This window comes from Lepisosteus platostomus, chromosome 13 (genome assembly GCF_059453375.1).
Source record: "Lepisosteus platostomus isolate fLepPlt1 chromosome 13, fLepPlt1.hap1, whole genome shotgun sequence".
NCBI classification, from domain to species: domain Eukaryota; kingdom Metazoa; phylum Chordata; class Actinopteri; order Semionotiformes; family Lepisosteidae; genus Lepisosteus; species Lepisosteus platostomus.
The window spans coordinates 32,425,538-32,451,122 of NC_142623.1; the positions used below are offsets into that span (position 1 = coordinate 32,425,538).

The window sequence follows — 25,585 nt, forward strand, 5'->3', positions numbered from 1 at the left end:
GCCTGTCCCACACAAACGGCGCATTGTTGGCAGCTGAGGAGCCGCAGGGCACAGCGGGTCACGTGGGTCGGCCGGTCGGGAGTTTGCACTTCCCAGCATCGCCGCCAGGAGTCGCTGTTGTCGCTCCCCCTCTGGGCCGCGTCTTGCCTTGATGGCGCTGATCTGCGGGCGAAGTCTGTCCCAGCCCGTTGTGTTAGGAAAGGCGCCTTTGATTGTGGGATACTAGGGGTTGCAAATAGACGCCTGTTTAAAAGTGTAAACTCAGATTAACATAGGCAGAGGTATCCAAATATAGGACACAACTTAGAAGTATGTAGTATTATAGAAACAAATATAGGTAGTAATGTAAAATATATAATCGTGTAGACACGCGAACACGGATGATACTGTAGAAAGTTGAATGCAGTTGATTTTGCAGAATTACAGTATATAACACCCCAGAAATGCAAATATAGTTGATACTGCAGTGTAGAAAAAGTCTTTGGAGGATGCGGGCATCGATCCCGCTACCTCTCGCATGCTAAGCGAGCGCTCTACCATTTGAGCTAATCCCCCTTTCTTATTGGGCCAGACCTGAAGTCTGTATATAAACTACTGTAAACAGTACAGTTTACATAAACAAAGACTTTAGAAAGTACAATATTCCCACCTTATTTGTATTTCTATAGATAAAGTGTATTTTCCATGAGCGATATATAAATTGGTCATACTGTACATGTCCCTCCAAAGCCAAAGACTTCATTTCCCAGGCAGCATCGGGGCTAGAAAAGCACTTTGACCTGGAAGTGCAAGTGCTCAGTGGTGGTGTGGGAGGGGCAAGGAGTCAAGATGGCGGGCGGCATAGGGAGTAGGTGTTGTTTATATTTTAATTGTGTCTTTGTACCTTTATCAGTGTTTTGGAGTTGTTTCTGTGTTTTTGTGTGTCTGTTCTGCGCGATGAACGGATGTTTCTCCTTACTCCTTATGTAAGGTTACTGTGACTTTCCCCAGAAATAAGTGGTATTCTGGTAACGGACGGACGGTTTTTAACGTAACATTAGGAGTAACGTAACGCAGACACAAAGACTGTAGTTCAGGATTTGGCCCGGGGTGTACGAGAGCGTCTCAGTTTTCGGTCTGTGTGTCATACAGAGTCTGAACCTGAAAGAAAGTTAAGAGAAACCACGCTGGTAGCTGAACTAACGCTTGATAGGGGCTGTCTGTTACTGGCTACGACACCGCTAGGCGTGCGCGTATCTCTTGTGTGTTTATTACTGAACACTTCCCACGTTTTTAGTACCAGTTAGTACTAACTATCCATGATCGGTAGCCGGGTAAATATCCTTTAGAAATATTCTCGCCATGGCCGGTTGAGTATCTTTTAGACCAGTGGTCCCCAGTCCTGTAGAGAATATTCCTGGAGCCCGAACGCTTGCTGTCTTTTATTCCAGCCAGACCTCAGGTACACGATCCAACTCTTAACTGACTGAACCAGGTTTGACTCGGGCTGTTTGTTCTCAGCAGGCGGCATGGTGGCACAGTTGTTATCATTTCCTCAGCGTCAGTGACTCCTTTTGTGATTAAAGAGCCAGGTTTCAGTGTCTGGTACAGTGAGAGGGAGACTGTCATTTCGCTCACACATACAGTTTATCTGTTTTAATATGACCTTTCTCTCTCTCCCTCCTCTCCTATAATTTCTCTGCCCTGTCCCCTGTCTCCTCCTCTCCTGTCTTCTCTCTTCTCTGCCCCCTGTCCTTTCCCTCCTCTCCTGTTTACTCTCTGCCCTGTCCCCTGTCCTCTCCCTCCTCTCCTGTCTTCTCTCTGCCCTGTCCCCTGTCCTCTCCCTCCTCTCCTGTCTTCTCTCTGCCCTGTGCTCTCCCTCCTCTCCTGTCTTCTCTCTGCCCTGTCCCCTGTCCTCTCCCTCCTCTCCTGTGTCCTCTCTGCTCTGTCCCCTGTCCTCTCCCTCCTCTCCTATCTTCTCTCTGCCCTGTCCCCTGTCCTCTCCTATCTTCTCTCTGCCCTGTCCCCTGTCTTCTCCCCGACTCTCTCCAGAGCACAAGCTGATGTCGCTGGGCCCCACAGAGCCCTGGTCTGTGAGGGAGAAGCTGTGTTTGGCCTCGTCTGTGATGAGGAGTGGAGACCAGAACTGGTAAGAGGGGCTCTTTCTTCCTGTCTCTCTGTCTGGCGCTCATGGCTGCCAGACAGTTTCCCTCCAGAACTGTCCCCTCTTGCTCCTCTCCCTTCTCTCTCCTTTGCCTGTGTCCCCGTCTCTCTCCTCTCATTCTCTCAATTTCCATCTGTCCCCCCTCTCCTCTCCGTCCGTCTCCATGTCTCTCCTCATCCTCTCTCTCTCCCAGCCTATCAGATTCAAAGAGCTTCACTGGCGTGACCGATCAGCCGCAGTGTTCACAAGGCAGGTACAGTTAACTCCACAGTAACAGATACATCTCCCTCTGCCAGGGTGTCGGTCAGCAGAGCCATCAAGCCCTTCGCAGAAGCAGGCCGCCCTCCGGACTGGTTCTCTCAGAAGGTAGGAGACACAGTGATGCTCGTTCTCCTGCAGTGTTTCCTCGACCTCTTCAGCGCCGTGACGGTAGTGTGTTTTTCCTCCTTCCTGTCTGTCTCTCTCAGCACTGTGCCTCCCAGTACTCGGAGCTGCTGGAGACCACAGAGACGCCCAAGTGAGTGCAGCTCCCCATCCCTTGTTCTTGTGTTGTGTTGTGTCTCGGGTGTGAGCAGGTGGGGGTGGGGGAGAGAGAGTGCGGTGTTGTGTTGTCTGGTGTGTGAGCAGGGTGGGGTGGGGGAGAGAGAGTGCGGTGTTGTGTTGTCTGGTGTGTGAGCAGGGTGGGGTGGGGGAGAGAGAGTGCGTTGTTGTTGTGTTGTGTCTCGGGTGTGAGCAGGGTGGGGTGGGGGAGAGAGAGTGCGTTGTTGTTGTGTTGTGTCTCGGGTGTGAGCAGGGTGGGGTGGGGGAGAGAGAGTGCGTTGTTGTTGTTGTGTTGTGTCTCGGGTGTGAGCAGGGTGGGGTGAGGGAGAGAGAGTGCGGTGTTGTTGTTGTGTCTGGTGTGTGAGCAGGGTGGGGTGGGGGAGAGAGAGTGCGGTGTTGTGTTGTGTCTCGGGGGAGGTGGTGGGGAGACAGTGCAGGAGTGTTGTGTAATGTTGTGTCTCTCTCAGGCGGAAGAGGGGAGAGAAGGGTGAGGTGGTGGAGACTGTGGAGGACGTGATTGTGCGCAGACTGACAGCAGAGAGGATAGATGAGCTCAAGAGGCTGATCAAAGACACTCAGGAACTGCACAGGTACTATTTTGTCCTGTTACTCTATCCTGTGTCCTACAGTATTGTCCTGGTAACCTGAACTATTGTGTAATGTTACTCTATACTGTTTTCTACAGTATTGTCCTGGTAGCCTGAACTGCTGTGTAATATTACTCTACACTGTTTTCTACAGTATTGTCCTGGTAGCCTGTGCTGTTGTGTACTGTTACTCTAACCTGTGTCCCTGTATGCTGTGCTGTGTTGTGACCTGATGGTCCTCACTGTAGTCCACTCTTACTGCGTCTCTCCCTGCAGGAAGCTGAAGAAGGAGGCAGAACTAATCCAGGCTGGACATCTGGACAACAAGTTGGAGGAGCTGTGGGGGGAGATCGTCCTGTGAGTCTGTCCATCTCCCAGTGTCTGTGAAAGGCCGCCTGTCTTTCTGTGTACTTGCCTGGGTCTCGTTGCCTGTGCGTCTGGCTCAGGAGATGTCTGCGATTTGATGTGTGGTTGTGGCGCGGTCGGCAGGCGGTGGCGGCGTCACTGATGCGGTTACTGTTCCCGCCTCCAGGAAGAAGAAACAGGACGAGGAAGAGGCGGAGCTGAAGCGGAAGGCCACAGATGCAGCCTATCAGGGTACAGTACAGGGACACGCCCACTGTCGGTCCTGCTACAGCAGGGGACCCCAGTCCTGGTCCTGCTGGAGATGTAGAGCTCATCCCTGCTGGTTTCCGTTCCAGCCCAGCGCTCAGTTGCTCAGCTGAACCGTTAGTCGACTTAGGATCAAATTAAACCGCTTGAACGTGTTCAACCCTTAAACATGCTGGAGAGTTCATTTTCTCTTTTGCATTTCATAAGTAAGATCAAACCCCAAACTTCCGAGTATATATACAGTGGTGTGAAAAAGTGTTTGCCCCCTTCCTGATTTCTTATTTTTTTGCATGTTTGTCACACTGAAATGTTTCAGATCATCAAACAAATTGAAATATTAGACAAAGATAACACAAGTAAACACAAAATGCAGTTTTTAAATGAAGGTTATTATTATTAAGGGAAAAAAAAAATCCAAACCTACATGGCCCTGTGTGAAAAAGTGAAGGGGGAAAACACTGTATATATAAAAAACAAGCCTTTCCAGCGTTCTGCTCGAGTGTCTGGTTGGTTCAGTGAAGCTTCAGGAAAGTGATTAAGCCGGGCGGGAATGAGAGCCAGCAGGAACGTGGGCCAGCAGGACCGGGATTGGGATGGCCGGCCTGCCAGCCAGCACCTGCCCCAACTGTCCTCAGATCTCTGCCACCGTGGAATAGGAGGCGCTCGGTCCTCCCCTCCCTGACTCCTGTCTCCACCTCTGTCTGTGTCTGCAGCCCGGCAGGCAGTGAAGAACACCCCTAAGCGCGTCCCCAGCGTGACGGTTCGCTCTCCGCTGGGCTCCAGCTCCCCAGGCCTGGACTTTCCCATGGCCGACCCCCCCCAGCCGGTCCCCGAGGAGGCCAGCGCCAGCGTGAGTCTGTCCCCCGCCCCCTTCCTCCTGTCTCTCTCGTCTGCGCCCCCTCTCTCTTTCCCTGTTTCCCCTCCTCTTCTTGCATTCTGTCTCCAGATATGATTACAACTGCTGATCCTGCCTCCCTGCCCCTCCCCACAGACCCCTGGGGCGCCGGTCTTCATGCCCCTGACAGAGTCAGCAGGCCCCGGGCCCCTGGAGCCCAGCCTGGGGCCTCTCCTAGATGACTCCCCGCAGAAGAAGGTCCTGGGGCAGAAGGTCACCCCGCCCCCCTCGCCCCTGCTCTCCGAGCTGCTGAAGAAAGGCAGCCTGTTGCCAACCAGCCCCAGACTGGTGAGTGGTGTGGGGAGGTGGGATAGGGGCAGTCGTGATGCTTTCAGGATCACGAATAATCCCAAATCCGGGCTCCGTCCAAACATTTCTGTTCCTAACGAGTAGAGAAACACGAGCCGGAGGACCCCAGTGCAAACTACAGCAAGCGCATTGAAAACAGGAGGCACTTCTTTACATAAAGGACAGTGGGGGTGTGGAACAAGTCGCCAAGCCACGTGGTTGAAGCTGATACACTTTTCTAACAAGAAACAGCTGGATGAGATTCTCCAGTCAGAACAGGAAGCACTTCTTTACACAAAGGGGGATGAGGGTGTGGAATGAGTAGGATAGGATAGTCAGTTCAAGTTTCTACTGAGTAACTACAATAGCTTGGTAGTTAACTACAAGCAAACGGGCTGGGTGAGTGATCTGGCCATCATCTCTTCTGTAATCTTTATGTATATAATCAGTGCCTTCACAGGGCCTGTCAGAGCTGCTCTCTGTAGCATCAAACAAAGACAGCATTTTTGACAGTGTTTCTTTAAAGAAAGTATTCATATTTTGGAAATTGATTAAATGATAGGTTTGTCATTTTGTTTAATTGATGATACACTCTGTCCGATCTCTGGCTGGTGCGTGAGCTCTGAATGACCTCACGGGTGGAGGAGTGGACTGGGCGCAGGTAATGGGGGTGATTCTGCCTGTCGAATGTCACGCCTGGTGAATAAATATGTCCCAGTTTTCAAGAGAATAGCATGTTCGTGCCATTCGGTTCTGGGAGGCTGAACCTCAGGTAGACTGGGCATGCAAGGAGCTCAGTCCTCTGTGAAGATGAGTCAGGCTTGTGTGTTGACCAAGTGTGGCACAGATCTGCTAACTGTAGAGTACAGCTGACCGCCGATAGGGAGGTTCTAGTGTGAACATTTGAGCAGAAGTGTCTGGTCCCCACCGAAACCCCACCTGTAGTGAGCAAGAACAACTTGAGGGCTGGGCGCTATATTGAATTGGCTACATTACTCTGCTCTCCTCCCCACTGAGAGCTGGTGTGTGGGGAGCGTTCTGGCGCACTATGGCTGCCGTCGCATCATCCAGGTGGGGCTGCACACTGGTGGTGGTGGAGGGGAGTCCCCATTACCTGTAAAGCGCTTTGAGTGGAGTGTCCAGAAAAGCGCTATATAAGTGTAAGCAATTATTATTATTATTATTATTATTATTATATTGATCAAGTCCTGGGGCTCACACAATGGGCCAGGGTAGGAGAGAGTCCCACAGCACAACATCTCTAACCAGACACAAAGTGCGAGTCACAGACCTACAGCTTGAGCTGATTCCAGCAGGAGCCCCGCGCTGCCATTTTCACAGCAGGGAGCCCCTGGTGATCATCACTGCTGTGACATGCTAACCTGCCATGCCTGTTCAAGAGCACCTGCTACAAAAGACTGTGATGTTCCTGATAGTAATAGTAAATGTGCTGTAGGCATGAGCGATACTTTTCTTCTGATGCTCAGCCTAGTCTGCCTCCTGTCTGAGCTCCTGGAGGAGGGCTAGTGGCCGAACGTGGCTGGCGAGTGAGGAGGTGAGCGAGGAAGAGGAGGAGTGGGTTGACGGGAAAGTTTGAAGAGGGTCACTAGCGCAGGCTGGCAGTCCCCCTCTCTCTGTTCCTGGTGGGATATTACCATGTGCTCGTTCCGCAGGTGGGGGACGGAGACGTACCTGCGGGTCACATGACTGGAGCAGGTGTGCATGGGGCAGATCTTCAGGTCAGCGGTCCTGCTATCCCAGCATCCCAGGCAGCCACAGGTAACCATGCCGACGCCATTCCTTCACAGCTGGTACACTGTAGCTCCACACACTGCTGTCCACACTAAATCTACACCATCAGAATTTTGGAAACCTTGATTCTAAAAGTGCAAAGTCCAAATTCAGCAATGTGCTGCAGAATTACATGATAAACATGTCAGCAATTAAACGGGTCAACCTTGAAATGTGTGATCCAGGCCAGAATCTGTTTTAGTATAATATGGCTCCAACGACCCACAACAACACAATGATTTCAGACAATATTCGGCTAACTCCAACCAAGAAAATACCGCTTTAAAATCCCACCACATCAGCCGTTCACCATCTGGTTGGGGTCAGAACCTGTTTCTCCACAAAAGAGCACAGAACACACTATGCTCCCACAAAGCTGTCAGTGAGAGGTGTCTCTCCTCCAGTCAGTGCTGACTGTACTGTGATCCTGCAGTGCTGTCAGTGAGAACTCTCTCCTCCGGTCAGTGCTGACTGTACTGTGATCCTGAAGTGCTGTCAGTGAGAGGTGTCTCTCCTCCGGTCAGTGCTGACTCTACTGTGATCCTGCAGTGCTGTCAGTGAGAGCTGTCTCTCCTCCGGTCAGTGCTGACTCTACTGTGATCCTACAGTGCTGTCAGTGAGAGGTGTCTCTCTTCCAGTTAGTGCTGACTCTACTGTGATCCTGCAGTGCTGTCAGTGAGAGCTGTCTCTCCTCTGGTCAGTGCTGACTCTACTGTGATCCTACAGTGCTGTCAGTGAGAGGTGTCTCTCCTCCAGTTAGTGCTGACTCTACTGTGATCCTACAGTGCTGTCAGTGAGAACTATCTCCTCCGGTCAGTGCTGACTCTACCGTGATCCTACAGTGCTGTCAGTGAGAGGTGTCTCTCCTCTGGTCAGTGCTGACACTACTGTGATCCTGCAGTGCTGTCAGTGAGAACTGTCTCTCCTCCGGTCAGTGCTGACTCTACTGTGATCCTGCAGTGCTGTCAGTGAGAACTGTCTCTCCTCCGGTCAGTGCTGACTCTGCTGTGATCCTACAGTGCTGTCAGTGAGAGCTGTCTCTCCTCTGGTCAGTGCTGACTCTACTGTGATCCTACAGTGCTGTCAGTGAGAGCTGTCTCTCCTCTGGTCAGTGCTGACTCTACTGTGATCAGGCAGTGCTGTCAGTGAGAGGTGTCTCTCCTCCGGTCAGTGCTGACTCTACTGTGATCCTACAGTGCTGTCAGTGAGAACTGTCTCTCCTCCGGTCAGTGCTGACTCTACTGTGATCCTACAGTGCTGTCAGTGAGACCTGTCTCTCCTCCGGTCAGTGCTGACTCTACTGTGATCCTACAGTGCTGTCAGTGAGAGCCGTCTCTCCGGTCAGCGCTGACTCTACTGTGATCCTACAGTGCTGTCAGTGAAAATTGTCTCTCATCCGGTCAGTGCTGACTCTGCTGTGATCCTGCAGTGCTGTCAGTGAGAGCTGTCTCTCCTCCGGTCAGCGCTGACTCTACTGTGATCCTACAGTGCTATCAGTGAGAGGTGTCTCTCCTCCAGTCAGTGCTGACTCTACTGTGATCCTACAGTGCTGTCAGTGAGAACTGTCTCTCCTCCGGTCAGCGCTGACTCTACTGTGATCCTACAGTGCTGTCAGTGAGAACTGTCTCTCCTCCGGTCAGCGCTGACTCTACTGTGATCCTACAGTGCTGTCAGTGAGAGCTGTCTCTCCTCCGGTCAGCGCTGACTCTACTGTGATCCAGCCAGCCTCCTGGATGCTGAGACTGCTGTCAGTGTGCCTGCGTGCCATCTTGCTCTTCTGCGTGCTAACTAGAATCACTGCTGTCTTGTGTAGCTGTGTTGTTGTGTCAGTTGCGTGCGTGTGTGTGTGTGTTGCTGGCCTGCTGACTGCTTGCTCTGCTCTGTGTCAGGTGCTCCCACGCTGTCTCGGCTGCTGGAGGCCGGCCCCACCCACTTCACCGTGCAGCTCGGCTCCACCCTGCCCACCAGCGCCGAGCCCCCCGGCGCTGCCAGCGCTGTGCCCTCGCTGCCGCACCCGGACCCCTCCACCCACCTTGCGGACGCCCCCGAGACGCGCGCCACAGGTCTCCGTCAGCCTTGTCTGGGTGCCTCCCCGTCTCCCCCATCTGTCTGTCCGTCTGCGCCCTCCCTCTGTCTCTGGCGTGGACCGGGCTCAGGGCTCGACGAGTTACTCGCTGTGCCAGTTTGGGTGTCGGGGTGCCCGTCCCCGAACGGGGTGCAGGGCCGCGTGAACCTGGGGTCAGGCCTCAGCGGAGGGCAGGCCGGGGCAGCGCCAGTGACGGCATGTGTTGTGTGGGTGCAGGTGCTGACGAGGGGGCCAGCGGGCAGCTCCAGGGCAGCCCCGCCCCGGGCGAGGTCAAGGGCGAGCTGGGAGAGGAGGAGGACCTGGTGGCCGTGTCCTACATGGGGGACGAGCTGGACCTGGAGACGGTGGGGGACATCATCGCCATCATCGAGGAGAAGGTGGGTGAGAAGGTGCTGCGTGCTCGCTCTGAGATGAAATGGAGTCGGGCTGCATGGAGACAAACTCACACTTTCTTCCCATTGCTTCCCCTTTCCCTTCTTTTCTGTTCTCCTTCTGTCTTTCTCCACCCTCTCCTCCTTTTGCCTCTTTTGTCGGCTTGAACTTCTTCTGCTCTTCCCTGCCCTGCTCTCCTCTCCTCCTCTCCTGTCCTGCCCTGCTCTCCTATCCTGCCCTGCTCTCCTATCCTGCCTTGGTCTCCTCTCCTGCCCTGCCCTCCTCTCCTCCTCTCCTCCTCTCCTCTCCTGCCCTGCTCTCCTCTCCTGCCCTGCCCTGCCCTCCTCTCCTGCCCTGCCCTGCCCTCCTCTCCTGCCCTGCCCTGCCGTCCTCTCTTGCCCTGCCCTGCCCTCCTCTCTTGCCCTGCCCTCCTCTCTTGCCCTGCCCTCCTCTCCTGCCCTGCTCTCCTCTTCTCCTCTCCTGCCCTGCCCTCCTCTCCTGCTCTCCTCTTCTCATCTCCTGCCCTGCCCTCCTCTCCTGCTCTCCTCTGTTCCTCTCCTGCTCTCCTCTTCTCCTCTCCTGCCCTGCGCTGCTCTCCTCTCCTGCTCTCTTCTCCTCGTCCCTCCTATCCTCTCCTTTCTCCAGGTTGATGACAATGCTGAGGCCCTGGATGCTGCAGCCGTGGAGGCGGCCCTGTCTCTGTGTGAAGAGGCTGCTGACTCCCACTCCCTCTCAGGCCCCTGGGAGCCCTCCTTCAAGGCCCCCGACCCTGCCACGGCACCCCCTGTTGGGCCTTCCGTGCACAGCAGCTTGGAGGTCAAGAAAGAGCTGATCGAAGAGGAGGTGGGAAGAGAGGCAGGGGCTGGGAGCAGGATGCTCAGCTCTCCCCCTCCCTCGCAGATAGCCCAGCCTCCTCCAGCTCAGGACAGCACGGCCTCCACCGCAGCCCCCTCTCTCCCTCTGCCTCCCCCTGTCACCCCTGATAATCCCCTCGCCTCCTCGGGCAGCAACCCAGAGACACTTCACAGAGCTGAGAGCCAGGAGGCAGCCGAGCGTCTCGTCAGAGAGGAGGTAAAGAATATCTCTCCACCCTGTCTGATCATATCTCTACACATTGAACAGCCCTGTCCTGTACTGTGCTGTCTGGAGCACACAGTTACACATTGAACAGCCCTGTCCTGTGCTGTCTGGAGCACACTGCTACACACTGAACAGTCCTGTCCTGTCTGGAGCACACTGCTACACACTGAACAGCCCTGTACTGTCCTGTCTGGAGCACACTGCTACACACTGAACAGCCCTGTACTGTGCTGTATGGAGCACACTGCTACACACTGAACAGCCCTGTACTGTGCTGTCTGGAGCACACTGCTACACACTGAACAGCTCTGTGCTGTCTGGAGCACACTGCTACACACTGAACAGCCCTGTACTGTCCTGTCTGGAGCACACTGCTACACACTGAACAGCCCTGTACTGTGCTGTCTGGAGCACACTGCTACACACTGAACAGCTCTGTACTGTCTGGAGCACACTGCTACACACTGAACAGCCCTGTACTGTCCTGTCTGGAGCACACTGCTACACACTGAACAGCCCTGTACTGTGCTGTCTGGAGCACACTGCTACACACTGAACAGCTCTGTGCTGTCTGGAGCACACTGCTACACACTGAACAGCCCTGTACTGTCCTGTCTGGAGCACACTGCTACACACTGAACAGCTCTGTGCTGTGCTGTCTGGAGCACACTGCTACACACTGAACAGCTCTGTGCTGTGCTGTCTGGAGCACACTCCTACACACTGAACAGCCCTGTGCTGTAACATCGTGTTGAATGGTCTGTCTGTCTGTTCCAAAGGTCTCTCCCAGAGCCCATTCCCCCATAGTCAACATCAAGTGTGAGAGTGACGACTGGACACAGCCTGGACCCGAGACACACTCCCACTGTGCAGGTGAGTGTAGGACTCTGACACACTGGCACAGTCTGCGACCTGCTTACGGACACTTAGATACTGTGTCTGGCGCAGAATCCCTAGCACAGTCACAGGCACAGCAAAACGTTTGGGGTTACACAGGGTCTGACACGGCGACACCCTTGGGGTTCGATAGAGTCTGACACGGCGACACCCTTGGGGTCTGACTCGCCTCAGAAGCACACTGACAGGACTGACCACCGTCCTCTGTCCCCCACTGTTTGAGCATTAACGCTGTGTTTGTCTCTTGTAGAAACTGTGACAGAGGACAGCTCGGCATCTGGAAAGGAGCATGCAAAAGTAATGCACTTCCTCCATCTATTCCTCCCTCTTCCATCTCCCCATCCCTCTATCTCATTCTCCTCCTCCATTTCTTTATCCTCCTTTCTCTTCATCCCTCTATCGCTTTATAGTTCCATTGCCCATCCCTCCATCTCCTCATCCCTCCATCTCATCCTCTTCCTCATCTCTTCATTCTTCCCTTGCTCATCCCTCCATCTCATCCTCCTCCTCCATCTCTTCATTCTTCCCTTGCTCATCCCTCCATCTCATCCTCCTCCTCCATCTCTTCATTCTTCCATTGCTCATCCCTCCATCTCATCCTCCCCCTACTCTTATCTGTTCATTCTTTCATTGCTCATCCCTCCATCTCATCCTCCCCCTACTCCACCTCTTCATTCTTCCTTTGCCCATGCCTCCATCTCATCCTCACCCTACTCCATCTGTTCATTCTTTCATGGCTCATCCCTCCATCTCACCCTCCTCCTCCATCTCTTCATTCTTTCATTGCTCATTTCTCCATTTGATCTCCCCACCCCTATTTCCCCGATTGGCAGAATCCTCATCCTTCCATCTCCCCTCATCGTCGTAGTCCTCATTCCTCGGCCCCTGTCCTGACTTGGCCGCCTCTCACGTGCGGCTCTCGCTCTCCCGTGCAGGAGGTGAAGGAGGAGGATGGCGGGAGCGAGGCAGAGGGCAGCATGTCGGAGATGAAGGAGAGCGAGGGCGGGGAGGCGTACCTGTCCGAGGCGGAGATGGAGCGGGCGGAAGGCGAGAGCGAGGATGGCTACAGTGTCCACAACACCTCGCTGCAGCTGCACACGACAGCGGACTCCATCCCCAGCAGCCCAGCCTCCTCTCAGTTGTGAGTCATTGTCTCTCCTCTTCCACACACTGTCAGGACCTGACACTCTCCTCTTCCACACACTGTCAGGACCTGACACTCTCCTCTTCCACACACTGTCAGGACCTGACACTCTCCTCTTCCACACACTGTCAGGACCTGACACTCTGCTCTTCCACACACTGTCAGGACCTGACACTCTCCTCTTCCACACACTGTCAGGACCTGACACTCTGCTCTTCCACACACTGTCAGGACCTGACACTCTGCTCTTCCACACACTGTCAGGACCCGACACTCTGCTCTTCCACACACTGTCAGGACCTGACACTCTGCTCTTCCACACACTGTCAGGTCCTGAGTCTGTGCTCTGACACTGTGCTCTTCCAAACTGTCAGGTCCTGACTCAGTGCTCTTCCACACACTGTCAGGTCCTGACTCTGTGCTCTGACACTCTGCTCTTCCACAAACTGTCAGGTCCTGAGTCTGTGCTCTGACACTCTGTTCTTCCACACACTGTCAGGTCCTGATTCTGGGCACATGGTCAGTCCCTGACCCTGTTCACATGCTCTGGCACGCTTTGACACTGTGTTCTGACACACACTATTAGTTCCTGACTCTGTGCATACGCTCTGTGACTCCCTGACTCTGGGTTCTGACACTGTGCTCTTTGACACACTGATAGATCCTGGCTGTGTGCTCTGACACACACCATCAATGTGCTCTGACACGTGCTGTCAGTTCCTGATGACTAGCAGCTGAAGATTTAAAATTGTTAATTTTATTTTTATTCTTCTTCGTATTTTTCCCATGGTTTAATTTTTAGATGTATCTCTCATATCTGCTACCCTCTCCAAATATCCCTCTCTCAGTTCCATGTGCAGTGAGGATCAGGAGGCAATCCAGGCCCAGAAAATCTGGAAGAAATCCATCATGCTGGTGTGGCGAGCTGCAGCCAATCACAGGTGAGCCCTGTCTCTTGTGTCCACCCTCTGCTGTACTGGGACTGTCCGACTGCACTGGAAGTGTAGCTCCTATTGTAACAGGACTGTTCTACTGCATTGGGACTGTAGCTCCTGTTGTAACAGGACTGTTCTACTGTACTGGGACTGTAGCTCCTATTGTAACAGGACTGTTCTACTGTACTGGGACTGTAGCTCCTATTGTAACAGGACTGTTCTGCTGTACTGGGACTGTAGCTCCTGTTGTAACAGGACTGTTCTACTGTACTGGACTGTAGCCCCTATTGTAACAGGACTGTTCTGCTGTACTGGGACTGTAGCTCCTGTTGTAACAGGACTGTTCTACTGCACTGGGACTGTAGCTCCTGTTGTAACAGGACTGTTCTACTGTACTGGGACTGTAGCTCCTGTTGTAACAGGACTGTTCTACTGTACTGGGACTGTAGCTCCTGTTGTAACAGGACTGTTCTACTGTACTGGGACTGTAGCCCCTATTGTAACAGGACTGTTCTACTGTACTGGGACTGTAGCTCCTGTTGTAACAGGACTGTTCTACTGTACTGGGACTGTAGCTCCTGTTGTAACAGGACTGTTCTACTGTACTGGGACTGTAGCCCCTATTGTAACAGGACTGTTCTACTGCACTGGGACTGTAGCTCCTGTTGTAACAGGACTGTTCTACTGTACTGGGACTGTAGCTCCTGTTGTAACAGGACTGTTCTACTGCACTGGGACTGTAGCTCCTGTTGTAACAGGACTGTTCTACTGTACTGGGACTGTAGCTCCTGTTGTAACAGGACTGTTCTACTGTACTGGGACTGTAGCCCCTATTGTATCAGGACTGGTCTACTGTACTGGGACTGTAGCCTCTATTGTAGCTGTTTCCACTTTGAGTGATTTCTGTGTATTTCTCCATGCCCAGGTATGCCAACGTGTTTCTCCAGCCTGTGACGGATGACATTGCGCCAGGATACCACAGTATTGTGCACAGGTTGGTCCGGCTGACTGCCTGTTACCTGGGAGGAGAGTGAAAACAGTGGCTTAGTGGGGAGAAGAGACAAATGCTGTGTGAATATGAGGATGACCACCGCATGTGAACGAATGCACTGAGAGCATCCGTTGCTGGTGTTCCTGGATGTGAACGTGCGCATGTCTTTCTCTGTCTCCAGACCGATGGACCTGTCCACGATCAAGAAGAACATCGAGAACGGGCTCATCCGGACCACGGCCGAATTCCAGCGGGACATCATGCTGATGTTCCAGAACGCGGTGATGTACAACAGCTCCGACCACGACGTCTACCACATGGCGCTGGAGATGCAGAGGGACGTGCTGGAGCAGATACAGGTACACGGTGACCTCAGAGAGGTCACAGGTCACAAGGTCACGGGGGCCCCTTGGCCCATCTTGTCGGTGTGGCCATTAGGAGCTCGTTGATCTCATCCAGCTCTGTCTTGCATGAAGCCAGGTATCAGCTTCAGCCTCGTGGCCTGGTAGCTTGCTCCACACTCCCACCTCCCATGGTGTAAAATAGTGCCTCCTGTTCTCCGTGTTAAACGCTCCTCTGGTTCTGAAGAAGACCTCTGGTGTAACTGCGCCCGTGAGGATTGTGAAGACTTGTATCGGGTCCTCCTGCAGCCTTCTCTGCTCAAGACTAAAGAAGTTTTAGCCTGTCACTCCCTTAAAACTGGGATTGCACCTGGGTGGTCTTCTCTGCAGTCGTTCCAGAGGAGAAATTTTTGGCAATGTGGAGACTATTATTTTACAGTGTATTCAGGAGGTGTGCTGAGCAGATATTGATATCACACTTTTTTGTTCATTTAAAAATGCATTTGAAGTGACAAAATAAAAGTCACTGTAGAGGGGAAGGGGGGGGGTTACAAGTGTTGTGGGGGACATGATTCTGGGGGGATTGAAGTAGTGTTACAGGGGATAAGACCCTTATATAGCAATTTCCTAACTTCTCCTACCTGACCTGTGACCGAGAGTCACGCTGCCTCGTACTGTGTCCCAGTGTTTCTGCTCTCTCTGCCTGGCCCCCTCTCCGTTTACCTGTCCCCCTGTCCATCACCTCCTCTCTCTGTCCTGCCCCCCTCTCTCCCCTCTTCCTCTCTCCTTCCCTGCATGATCGGCCTTGCCCTCTGTCTCGTGCAGCAATTCCTGGCCACTCAGCTGATCATGCAGACCTCGGAGTCGGGGATCAGCGCCAAGAGCCTGAGAGGGCGGGACTCCACGCGGAAACAGGACTCGTCCGACAAGGTGAGCGAGGAAGACAAGAGAACGGCTACACCTGTGTGTATGTGCATACACGCGTGTTCCCATGCATCGCTTTAAATTTGCGTTCCCATTCATCCGGATTCCGAGCCCCGAAGTCCGAAAGGCGGGGTGTCCCCCTGTGGCTTGTGGCCGTGTGTGTCCGTCGGCCCGGTCAGGCCCACGCAGTGATCTGCAGTGAGGCCCGTCCACACTCACTGCTGCCGAGCGGGCACTGCCCTACACATTTCACTCCGCACTGCCCTCCATCCCCGGCATCTGCCCCTCCTCCTCATCCCCCTTGCCATCAGCACACCCCCATGCATGGTTTCTCCGGCCCTGCGGGATGTCCCCCTTCCCTGTCGGGAGCGACGAGGGGGACCTTCGGTCTGCATGCCCGTTGGTGCCCTGCCTGTGGGACGTCACGGCACGTCGCTGTGTCACCAGGCGTGTCGGTTTGCGTCAGTGCATCAGGGTGTTTTCAGTGTGTGTCCCTGTGTGTATCATTGTGTCACTGCGTTTCAGTGAGTGTGTGTGCTGTATCAGTGTATTTCCAGCTCTGACTGTGTCGTTTGTCCTCTCACAGGACAGTGTGCCCATGGCCTCTCCTGCCTTCCTTCTCTCTCTCTTTGTAAGTATCACTCTGTATGCACAGCCCATTGTACTGACTGCAGCCTTCAGTGTGATACAACACAGCGCAGAGCCCTTCCCTCTCGCACAGCGCGGCGCAGAGCCCTTCCCTCTCGCACAGCGCGGCGCAGAGCCCATCGCCCCCAAAACAGCGCGGCGCAGAGCCCATCGCCCCCAAAACAGCAGGGCGCATAGCCCTTCCCTCTCGCACAGCGCGGCGCAGAGCCCATCGCCCCCAAAACAGCGCGGCGCAGAGCCCATCGCCCCCAAAACAGCGCGGCGCAGAGGCCATCGCCCCCAAAACAGCGCGGCGCAGGGCGCAGAGCCCATCGCCCCCAAAACAGCGCGCCTCAGAGCCCTTCCCTCTCGCACAGCGCGCCGCAGAGCCCTTCCCTCTCACACAGCGCGCCGCAGAGCCCTTCCCTCTCGCACAGCGCGGCGCAGAGCCCTTCCCTCTCGCACAGCGCGCAGCAAGGCCCTTCCCTCTCACACAGCGCGCCGCAGAGCCCTTCCCTCTCGCACAGCGCGCAGCAAGGCCCTTCCCTCTCACACAGTGCGCCGCAGAGCCCTTCCCTCTCACACAGCGCGCCGCAGAGCCCTTCCCTCTCGCACAGCGCGCCGCAGAGCCCTTCCCTCTCGCACAGCGCGCCGCAGAGCCCTTCCCTCTCGCACAGCGCGCAGCAGAGCCCATCGCCCCCAAAACAGCGCGCCGCAGAGCCCTCCCCTCTCGCACAGCGTGCCGCAGAGCCCTTCCCTCTCGCACAGCGCGCCGCAGAGCCCTTCCCTCTCGCACAGCGCGCAGCAAGGCCCTTCCCTCTCACACAGTGCGCCGCAGAGCCCTTCCCTCTCACACAGCGCGCCGCAGAGCCCTTCCCTCTCGCACAGCGCGCCGCAGAGCCCTTCCCTCTCGCACAGCGCGCCGCAGAGCCCTTCCCTCTCGCACAGCGCGCAGCAGAGCCCATCGCCCCCAAAACAGCGCGCCGCAGAGCCCTCCCCTCTCGCACAGCGTGCCGCAGAGCCCTTCCCTCTCGCACAGCGCGCAGCAGAGCCCTTCCCTCTCACACAGCGCGCCGCAGAGCCCTTCCCTCTCACACAGCGCGCCGCAGAGCCCTTCCCTCTCGCACAGCGCGCAGCAAGGCCCTTCCCTCTCACACAGTGCGCCGCAGAGCCCTTCCCTCTCACACAGCGCGCCGCAGAGCCCTTCCCTCTCGCACAGCGTGCCGCAGAGCCCTTCCCTCTCGCACAGCGCGCCGCAGAGCCCTTCCCTCTCGCACAGCGCGCCGCAGAGCCCTCCCCTCTCGCACAGCGCGCCGCAGAGCCCTTCCCTCTCGCACAGCGCGCAGCAGAGCCCTTCCCTCTCGCACAGCGCGCCGCAGAGCCCTTCCCTCTCGCACAGCGCGCCGCAGAGCCCTCCCCTCTCGCACAGCGCGCCGCAGAGCCCTTCCCTCTCGCACAGCGCGCAGCAGAGCCCTTCCCTCTCGCACAGCGCGCCGCAGAGCCCTTCCCTCTCGCACAGCGCGCAGCAGAGCCCTTCCCTCTCGCACAGCGCGCCGCAGAGCCCTTCCCTCTCGCACAGCGCGCCGCAGAGCCCTTCCCTCTCACACAGCGCGCAGCAAGGCCCTTCCCTCTCGCACAGCGCGCCGCAGAGCCCTTCCCTCTCGCACAGCGCGCCGCAGAGCCCTTCCCTCTCGCACAGCGCGCAGCAAGGCCCTTCCCTCTCGCACAGCGCGCCGCAGAGCCCTTCCCTCTCGCACAGCGCGCCGCAGAGCCCTTCCCTCTCGCACAGCGCGCAGCAAGGCCCTTCCCTCTCGCACAGCGCGCCGCAGAGCCCTCCCCTCTCGCACAGCGCGCCGCAGAGCCCTTCCCTCTCGCACAGCGCGCCGCAGAGCCCTTCCCTCTCACACAGTGCGCCGCAGAGCCCTTCCCTCTCGCACAGCGCGCAGCAAGGCCCTTCCCTCTCGCACAGCGCGCCGCAGAGCCCTTCCCTCTCACACAGCGCGCAGCAAGGCCCTTCCCTCTCGCACAGCGCGCCGCAGAGCCCTTCCCTCTCGCACAGCGCGCAGCAAGGCCCTTCCCTCTCGCACAGCGCGCCGCAGAGCCCTTCCCTCTCACACAGCGCGCAGCAAGGCCCTTCCCTCTCACACAGCGCGCAGCAAGGCCCTTCCCTCTCGCACAGCGCGCCGCAGAGCCCTTCCCTCTCACACAGCGCGCCGCAGAGCCCTTCCCTCTCGCACAGCGCGCCGCAGAGCCCTTCCCTCTCGCACAGCGCGCCGCAGAGCCCTTCCCTCTCACACAGCGCGCCGCAAGGCCCTTCCCTCTCGCACAGCGCGCCGCAGAGCCCTTCCCTCTCACACAGCGCGCCGCAAGGCCCTTCCCTCTCGCACAGCGCGCCGCAGAGCCCTTCCCTCTCACACAGCGCGCAGCAAGGCCCTTCCCTCTCACACAGCGCGCCGCAGAGCCCTTCCCTCTCACACAGCGCGCAGCAAGGCCCTTCCCTCTCGCACAGCGCGCCGCAGAGCCCTTCCCTCTCACACAGCGCGCCGCAAGGCCCTTCCCTCTCGCACAGCGCGCCGCAGAGCCCTTCCCTCTCACACAGCGCGCAGCAAGGCCCTTCCCTCTCACACAGCGCGCCGCAGAGCCCTTCCCTCTCACACAGCGCGCCGCAGAGCCCTTCCCTCTCGCACAGCGCGCAGCAGAGCCCTCCCCTCTCACACAGCGCGCAGCAAGGCCCTTCCCTCTCACACAGCGCGCCGCAGAGCCCTTCCCTCTCACACAGCGCGCCGCAGAGCCCTTCCCTCTCGCACAGCGCGCAGCAAGGCCCTTCCCTCTCGCACAGCGCGCAGCAAGGCCCTTCCCTCTCGCACAGCGCGCAGCAAGGCCCTTCCCTCTCGCACAGCGCGCAGCAAGGCCCTTCCCTCTCACACAGTGCGCAGCAAGGCCCTTCCCTCTCACACAGTGCGCAGCAAGGCCCTTCCCTCTCGCACAGCGTGCCGCAGAGCCCTTCCCTCTCGCACAGCGCGCCGCAGAGCCCTTCCCTCTCACACAGCGCGCCGCAGAGCCCTTCCCTCTCGCACAGCGCGCCGCAGAGCCCTTCCCTCTCACACAGCGCGCCGCAGAGCCCTTCCCTCTCACACAGCGCGCCGCAGAGCCCTTCCCTCTCACACAGCGCGCCGCAGAGCCCTTCCCTCTCGCACAGCGCGCCGCAGAGCCCTTCCCTCTCACACAGCGCGCCGCAGAGCCCTTCCCTCTCGCACAGCGCGCCGCAGAGCCCTTCCCTCTCACACAGCGCGCCGCAGAGCCCTTCCCTCTCGCACAGCGCGCCGCAGAGCCCTTCCCTCTCACACAGCGCGCAGCAAGGCCCTTCCCTCTCGCACAGCGCGCCGCAGAGCCCTTCCCTCTCGCACAGCGCGCCGCAGAGCCCTTCCCTCTCGCACAGCGCGCAGCAAGGCCCTTCCCTCTCGCACAGCGCGCCGCAGAGCCCTCCCCTCTCGCACAGCGCGCCGCAGAGCCCTTCCCTCTCGCACAGCGCGCCGCAGAGCCCTTCCCTCTCACACAGTGCGCCGCAGAGCCCTTCCCTCTCGCACAGCGCGCAGCAAGGCCCTTCCCTCTCGCACAGCGCGCCGCAGAGCCCTTCCCTCTCACACAGCGCGCAGCAAGGCCCTTCCCTCTCGCACAGCGCGCCGCAGAGCCCTTCCCTCTCGCACAGCGCGCAGCAAGGCCCTTCCCTCTCGCACAGCGCGCCGCAGAGCCCTTCCCTCTCACACAGCGCGCAGCAAGGCCCTTCCCTCTCACACAGCGCGCAGCAAGGCCCTTCCCTCTCGCACAGCGCGCCGCAGAGCCCTTCCCTCTCACACAGCGCGCCGCAGAGCCCTTCCCTCTCGCACAGCGCGCCGCAGAGCCCTTCCCTCTCACACAGCGCGCAGCAAGGCCCTTCCCTCTCACACAGCGCGCCGCAGAGCCCTTCCCTCTCACACAGCGCGCAGCAAGGCCCTTCCCTCTCACACAGCGCGCCGCAGAGCCCTTCCCTCTCACACAGCGCGCCGCAGAGCCCTTCCCTCTCGCACAGCGCGCAGCAGAGCCCTCCCCTCTCACACAGCGCGCAGCAAGGCCCTTCCCTCTCACACAGCGCGCCGCAGAGCCCTTCCCTCTCACACAGCGCGCCGCAGAGCCCTTCCCTCTCGCACAGCGCGCAGCAAGGCCCTTCCCTCTCGCACAGCGCGCAGCAAGGCCCTTCCCTCTCGCACAGCGCGCAGCAAGGCCCTTCCCTCTCACACAGTGCGCAGCAAGGCCCTTCCCTCTCACACAGTGCGCAGCAAGGCCCTTCCCTCTCGCACAGCGTGCCGCAGAGCCCTTCCCTCTCGCACAGCGCGCCGCAGAGCCCTTCCCTCTCACACAGCGCGCCGCAGAGCCCTTCCCTCTCACACAGCGCGCCGCAGAGCCCTTCCCTCTCGCACAGCGCGCAGCAAGGCCCTTCCCTCTCACACAGCGCGCCGCAGAGCCCTTCCCTCTCACACAGCGCGCCGCAGAGCCCTTCCCTCTCACACAGCGCGCCGCAGAGCCCTTCCCTCTCGCACAGCGCGCCGCAGAGCCCTTCCCTCTCACACAGCGCGCCGCAGAGCCCTTCCCTCTCACACAGCGCGCCGCAGAGCCCTTCCCTCTCGCACAGCGCGCCGCAGAGCCCTTCCCTCTCACACAGCGCGCCGCAGAGCCCTTCCCTCTCGCACAGCGCGCCGCAGAGCCCTTCCCTCTCACACAGCGCGCAGCAAGGCCCTTCCCTCTCGCACAGCGCGCCGCAGAGCCCTTCCCTCTCGCACAGCGTGCCGCAGAGCCCTTCCCTCTCGCACAGCGTGCCGCAGAGCCCTTCCCTCTCGCACAGCGCGCCGCAGAGCCCTTCCCTCTCACACAGCGCGCCGCAGAGCCCTTCCCTCTCACACAGCGCGCCTCAGAGCCCTTCCCTCTCGCACAGCGCGCAGCAAGGCCCTTCCCTCTCGCACAGCGCGCAGCAAGGCCCTTCCCTCTCACACAGCGCGCCGCAGAGCCCTTCCCTCTCGCACAGCGCGCCGCAGAGCCCTTCCCTCTCACACAGCGCGCAGCAAGGCCCTTCCCTCTCACACAGCGCGCCGCAGAGCCCTTCCCTCTCACACAGCGCGCAGCAAGGCCCTTCCCTCTCGCACAGCGCGCCGCAGAGCCCTTCCCTCTCGCACAGCGCGCCGCAGAGCCCATCGCCCCCAAAACAGCGCGGCGCAGAGCCCATCGCCCCGACACAGAGCTGCCCTACGTACATTACCAGTTTACATTGTACACAAACTTATACAGAGTCATAGAAAATGCAAGCAGATAGTGTCTTGTGCTGTGAGGTTGTTTTCCGAATGCAGTGATTTTAGAGTACAGTTTTACAGCTGTCAGTGTGCTGTGAAATTATGATTGTGGGGGGCTGCAACAAAGTGAACATTTTTGAAGATCATACTGACACTGTGACCATAGTTAAGCTTCCTCTGCTACAGAACAGAGTTTACCATGCTATATCATATAGACTCTCCAGCTGTGTGTCTCAGTAGAGAGTCTCCAGTAAGAGTCTGTACTCCAGCTGTGTGTCTCTGTACAGAGTCTCCAGTAAGAGTCTGTACTCCAGCTGCGTGTCTCTGTACAGAGTCTCCAGTAAGAGTCTGTACTCCAGCTGTGTGTCTGTACAGAGTCTCCAGTAAGAGTCTGTACTCCAGCTGTGTGTCTCTGTACAGAGTCTCCAGGAAGAGTCTGTACTCCAGCTGCGTGTCTCTGTACAGAGTCTCCAGGAAGAGTCTGTACTCCAGCTGTCTGTCTGTACAGAGTCTCCAGTAAGAGTCTGTACTCCAGCTGTGTGTCTCTGTACAGAGTCTCCAGGAAGAGTCTGTACTCCAGCTGTGTGTCTCTGTACAGAGTCTCCAGGAAGAGTCTGTACTCCAGCTGTGTGTCTCTGTACAGAGTCTCCAGGAAGAGTCTGTACTCCAGCTGCGTGTCTCTGTACAGAGTCTCCAGTAAGAGTCTGTACTCCAGCTGTGTGTCTCTGTACAGAGTCTCCAGTAAGAGTCTGTACTCCAGCTGTGTGTCTCTATACAGAGTCTCCAGTAAGAGTCTGTACTCCAGCTGTGTGTCTGTACAGAGTCTCCAGTAAGAGTCTGTACTCCAGCTGCGTGTCTCTGTACAGAGTCTCCAGTAAGAGTCTGTACTCCAGCTGTGTGTCTCTGTACAGAGTCTCCAGTAAGAGTCTGTACTCCAGCTGTGTGTCTCTGTACAGAGTCTCCAGGAAGAGTCTGTACTCCAGCTGTGTGTCTCTGTACAGAGTCTCCAGGAAGAGTCTGTACTCCAGCTGTGTGTCTCTGTACAGAGTCTCCAGGAAGAGTCTGTACTCCAGCTGTGTGTCTCTATACAGAGTCTCCAGTAAAAGTCTGTACTCCAGCTGTGTGTCTCTGTACAGAGTCTCCAGGAAGAGTCTGTACTCCAGCTGTGTGTCTCTATACGTACATATGGCGTAGGTATTAGAGGAAGATCGACAAACATTCCCTGACCATCCTTCCCTCCTGTTTGTGTTCTGTTTACCCGGGTCAGTGTCCCTGGAAGAGACGGGGGTCAGTAGATCCGTCTCTGTGGAAAGGCAGGGTAGAGGTGGGACAGAGCAGGAGCTCTGCCTTGATCAGAAAGAGGGACAGACAGCAGGCAGGGCAGCAGCAGTCTTCAGGACAGGGTCAGCACAGACAGAGGGGCAGGAGAGGTATGTACCTCCAGTTGGAGAGCCAGTCAGTTAGGATAGGAAACCTTTATACTTATGTACATGTATGGCCTGTAAAAGCCATCCGCTTTAAACTTCTTCTTATTATGGAATTTGGACATTACCAGTCACAAAAAACAACTCCAAAAACATTTTCTGTCTTCAAAGCACTTGATGTGGCTGAGTCTCTAGTCTCTTTTGAGTTGGTGCTCCACAGCTTTGGGGTACAGCGACACGAGGCCCTGCACCCACAGAGTGGAGACGCGTAAGGTGGGGTCGCACGGTTAACCCGAGTCAGCTGAGCAAAGGTCAGGTGGAGGGGAGCGAATGGATCCGGGGGAGACCAGGCATGTGAAGCCTTGAATATAAGCAAAGGGATCTCGAAATCAGTTCAAAACCTGACAGGAAGCTGGTGCAGGGATTCCAGGACAGGAGTGGTGTGATCACTTGCACATGGCAAGGCTAAATGCCAGATTCTGCACATAATGCAAGTAAGTCTTAGAGAGCCCTGCAAGTGGCGTGTTGACACTCCTTGACAAGCCAGCGTGTCAGTCAATCAGTCTAGGTCCGGGTGTGAGGGACTCGGACATCGTGTGAATTTCAGCTGGTCACTGTTTCAGCCCTTGTGCACCGCAGGGTGGCAAAACCTTTCAGACAGCAGGCTCAGATTTCCTTCTTCTCTGCCCTGTTCAGGACGGAGGAACCAGGGGCCGGAGGTGTGCCATTGAAGCTGACATGAAAATGAAGAAGTGAGAGTGGGCGGGGAGGAGAGAGAGGCGGAGGGGCGCCGGCGGGCCGTTGGAACAGTGTTGCTCTGGGGAAGAACGCTCCTCACGCCAGTCTCGCTGCCCCCCTCTCGCTCTCCTCCTCTGGCCTGGGCCCCGACTGGGACATGCAGTTTTCTCTCCAATTCCCTGTTTCACTTTGTTTTTTAAGTGACTTATTTTTGTTTCTTCCTCTCTGTCCCGGGACATCTCCTTGCTCCTTCACTCTGTCCCAGGACATCTCCCTGACTGACTCCCTCCACTCCTCGCTCTGTCCCGGGACATCTTCTCCCTGACTGACTCCCTCCACTCCTCGCTCTGTCCCGGGACATCTCCTCCCTGACTGACTCCCTCCACTCCTCGCTCTGTCCCGGGACATCTCCCTGACTGACTCCCTCCACACCTCGCTCTGTCCCAGGACATCTTCTCCCTGACTGACTCCCTCCACACCTCGCTCTGTCCCAGGACATCTTCTCCCTGACTGACTCCCTCCACACCTCGCTCTGTCCCAGGACATCTTCTCCCTGACTGACTCCCTCCACTCCTCGCTCTGTCCCAGGACATCTCCTCCCTGACTGACTCCCTCCACTCCTCGCTCTGTCCCGGAACATCTCCTCCCTGACTGACTCCCTCCACTCCTCGCTCTGTCCCGGGACATCTCCCTGACTGACTCCCTCCACTCCTCGCTCTGTCCCAGGACATCTCCCTGACTGACTCCCTCCACTCCTCGCTCTGTCCCGGGACATCTCCTCCCTGACTGACTCCCTCCACTCCTCGCTCTGTCCCGGGACATCTCCCTGACTGACTCCCTCCACTCCTCGCTCTGTCCCGGGACATCTCCTCCCTGACTGACTCCCTCCACTCCTCGCTCTGTCCCGGGACATCTCCCTGACTGACTCCCTCCACTCCTCGCTCTGTCCCGGGACATCTCCTCCCTGACTGACTCCCTCCACTCCTCGCTCTGTCCCGGGACATCTCCTCCCTGACTGACTCCCTCCACTCCTCGCTCTGTCCCGGGACATCTTCTCCCTGACTGACTCCCTCCACTCCTCGCTCTGTCCCGGGACATCTTCTCCCTGACTGACTCCCTCCACACCTCGCTCTGTCCCGGGACATCTCCTCCCTGACTGACTCCCTCCACTCCTCGCTCTGTCCCGGGACGTCTCCCTGCTCCCTCCCTCGCTCTGTCCCGGGATGTCTCCTCCCTCTGTTGTGTTGTTGTTGTTGTTGTGTGATTGTAGTGCAGAGAATTTTGTCCTGTTGGCACAAGTGTGTGCACAGACCATACTGCCCTTGTGTACATATTTTCAATTTTCATTTTTTTGCTAATGTACTACTGAATGTTGTAATAAAGAAATATTAAAAATGTTCTTTCTATATGACCTGTGTGGATTGAGCTGTCCCATGTGAGAGCTAGGATCTGGTACTCCTGTTGTAACAGGACTGTTCTGCTGTACTGGGACTCTAGCTCCTGTTGTAACAGGACTGTTCTACTGTACTGGGACTGTAGCTCCTATTGTAACAGGACTGTTCTACTGTACTGGGACTGTAGCTCCTATTGTAACAGGACTGTTCTGCTGTACTGGGACTGTAGCCTCTATTGTAATGGGACTGTTCTACTGTACTGGACTGTAGCCCCTATTGTAACAGGACTGTTCTACTGCACTGGGACTGTAGCCCCTATTGTAACAGGACTGATCTACTGTACTGGGTCTGTAGCTCCTATTGTAACAAAACTATTAACTGTACTAAGACTGGGCACTGGAACTGTAGCCCCTGTCATAACGTGTTCTGCTGTACAGGGACTGTAAATGTAATTG

General features: G+C 56.8%; 1 protein-coding gene and 1 non-coding gene across 8 annotated transcripts; one reads left to right on the top strand and one right to left on the bottom strand.

The window, feature by feature from the left end:
- Window positions 1-482: 482 nt before the first annotated feature.
- trnaa-agc (transfer RNA alanine (anticodon AGC)) lies at window positions 483-555 on the bottom strand. Its single transcript has one exon. It is a non-coding gene; the product is annotated as a tRNA-Ala (tRNA).
- A 201-nt stretch (window positions 556-756) lies between these two features.
- LOC148650424 (bromodomain-containing protein 8-like) lies at window positions 757-25,144 on the top strand. 7 transcript variants are annotated; one of them, XM_088604206.1, is made up of 23 exons: window positions 757-847; window positions 2,032-2,128; window positions 2,440-2,509; window positions 2,611-2,660; window positions 3,151-3,273; window positions 3,547-3,627; window positions 3,803-3,867; window positions 4,596-4,732; window positions 4,874-5,065; window positions 6,739-6,844; window positions 8,746-8,919; window positions 9,159-9,319; window positions 9,960-10,385; window positions 11,174-11,267; window positions 11,542-11,588; window positions 12,125-12,432; window positions 13,284-13,376; window positions 14,296-14,364; window positions 14,543-14,720; window positions 15,528-15,632; window positions 16,213-16,257; window positions 22,842-23,004; window positions 23,695-25,144. In XM_088604206.1, exons 1-23 carry the CDS (start codon window positions 829-831, stop codon window positions 23,727-23,729), a joined length of 2,838 nt encoding a protein of 945 aa, XP_088460332.1. In that variant the 5' UTR covers window positions 757-828; the 3' UTR covers window positions 23,730-25,144. The 7 variants fall into 7 exon arrangements, with proteins under 7 accessions (XP_088460332.1, XP_088460334.1, XP_088460335.1 ...); XM_088604208.1 differs by having other exon boundaries at window positions 12,227-12,432; XM_088604209.1 differs by lacking the exon at window positions 22,842-23,004.
- The last annotated feature ends 441 nt before the right edge of the window (window positions 25,145-25,585 follow it).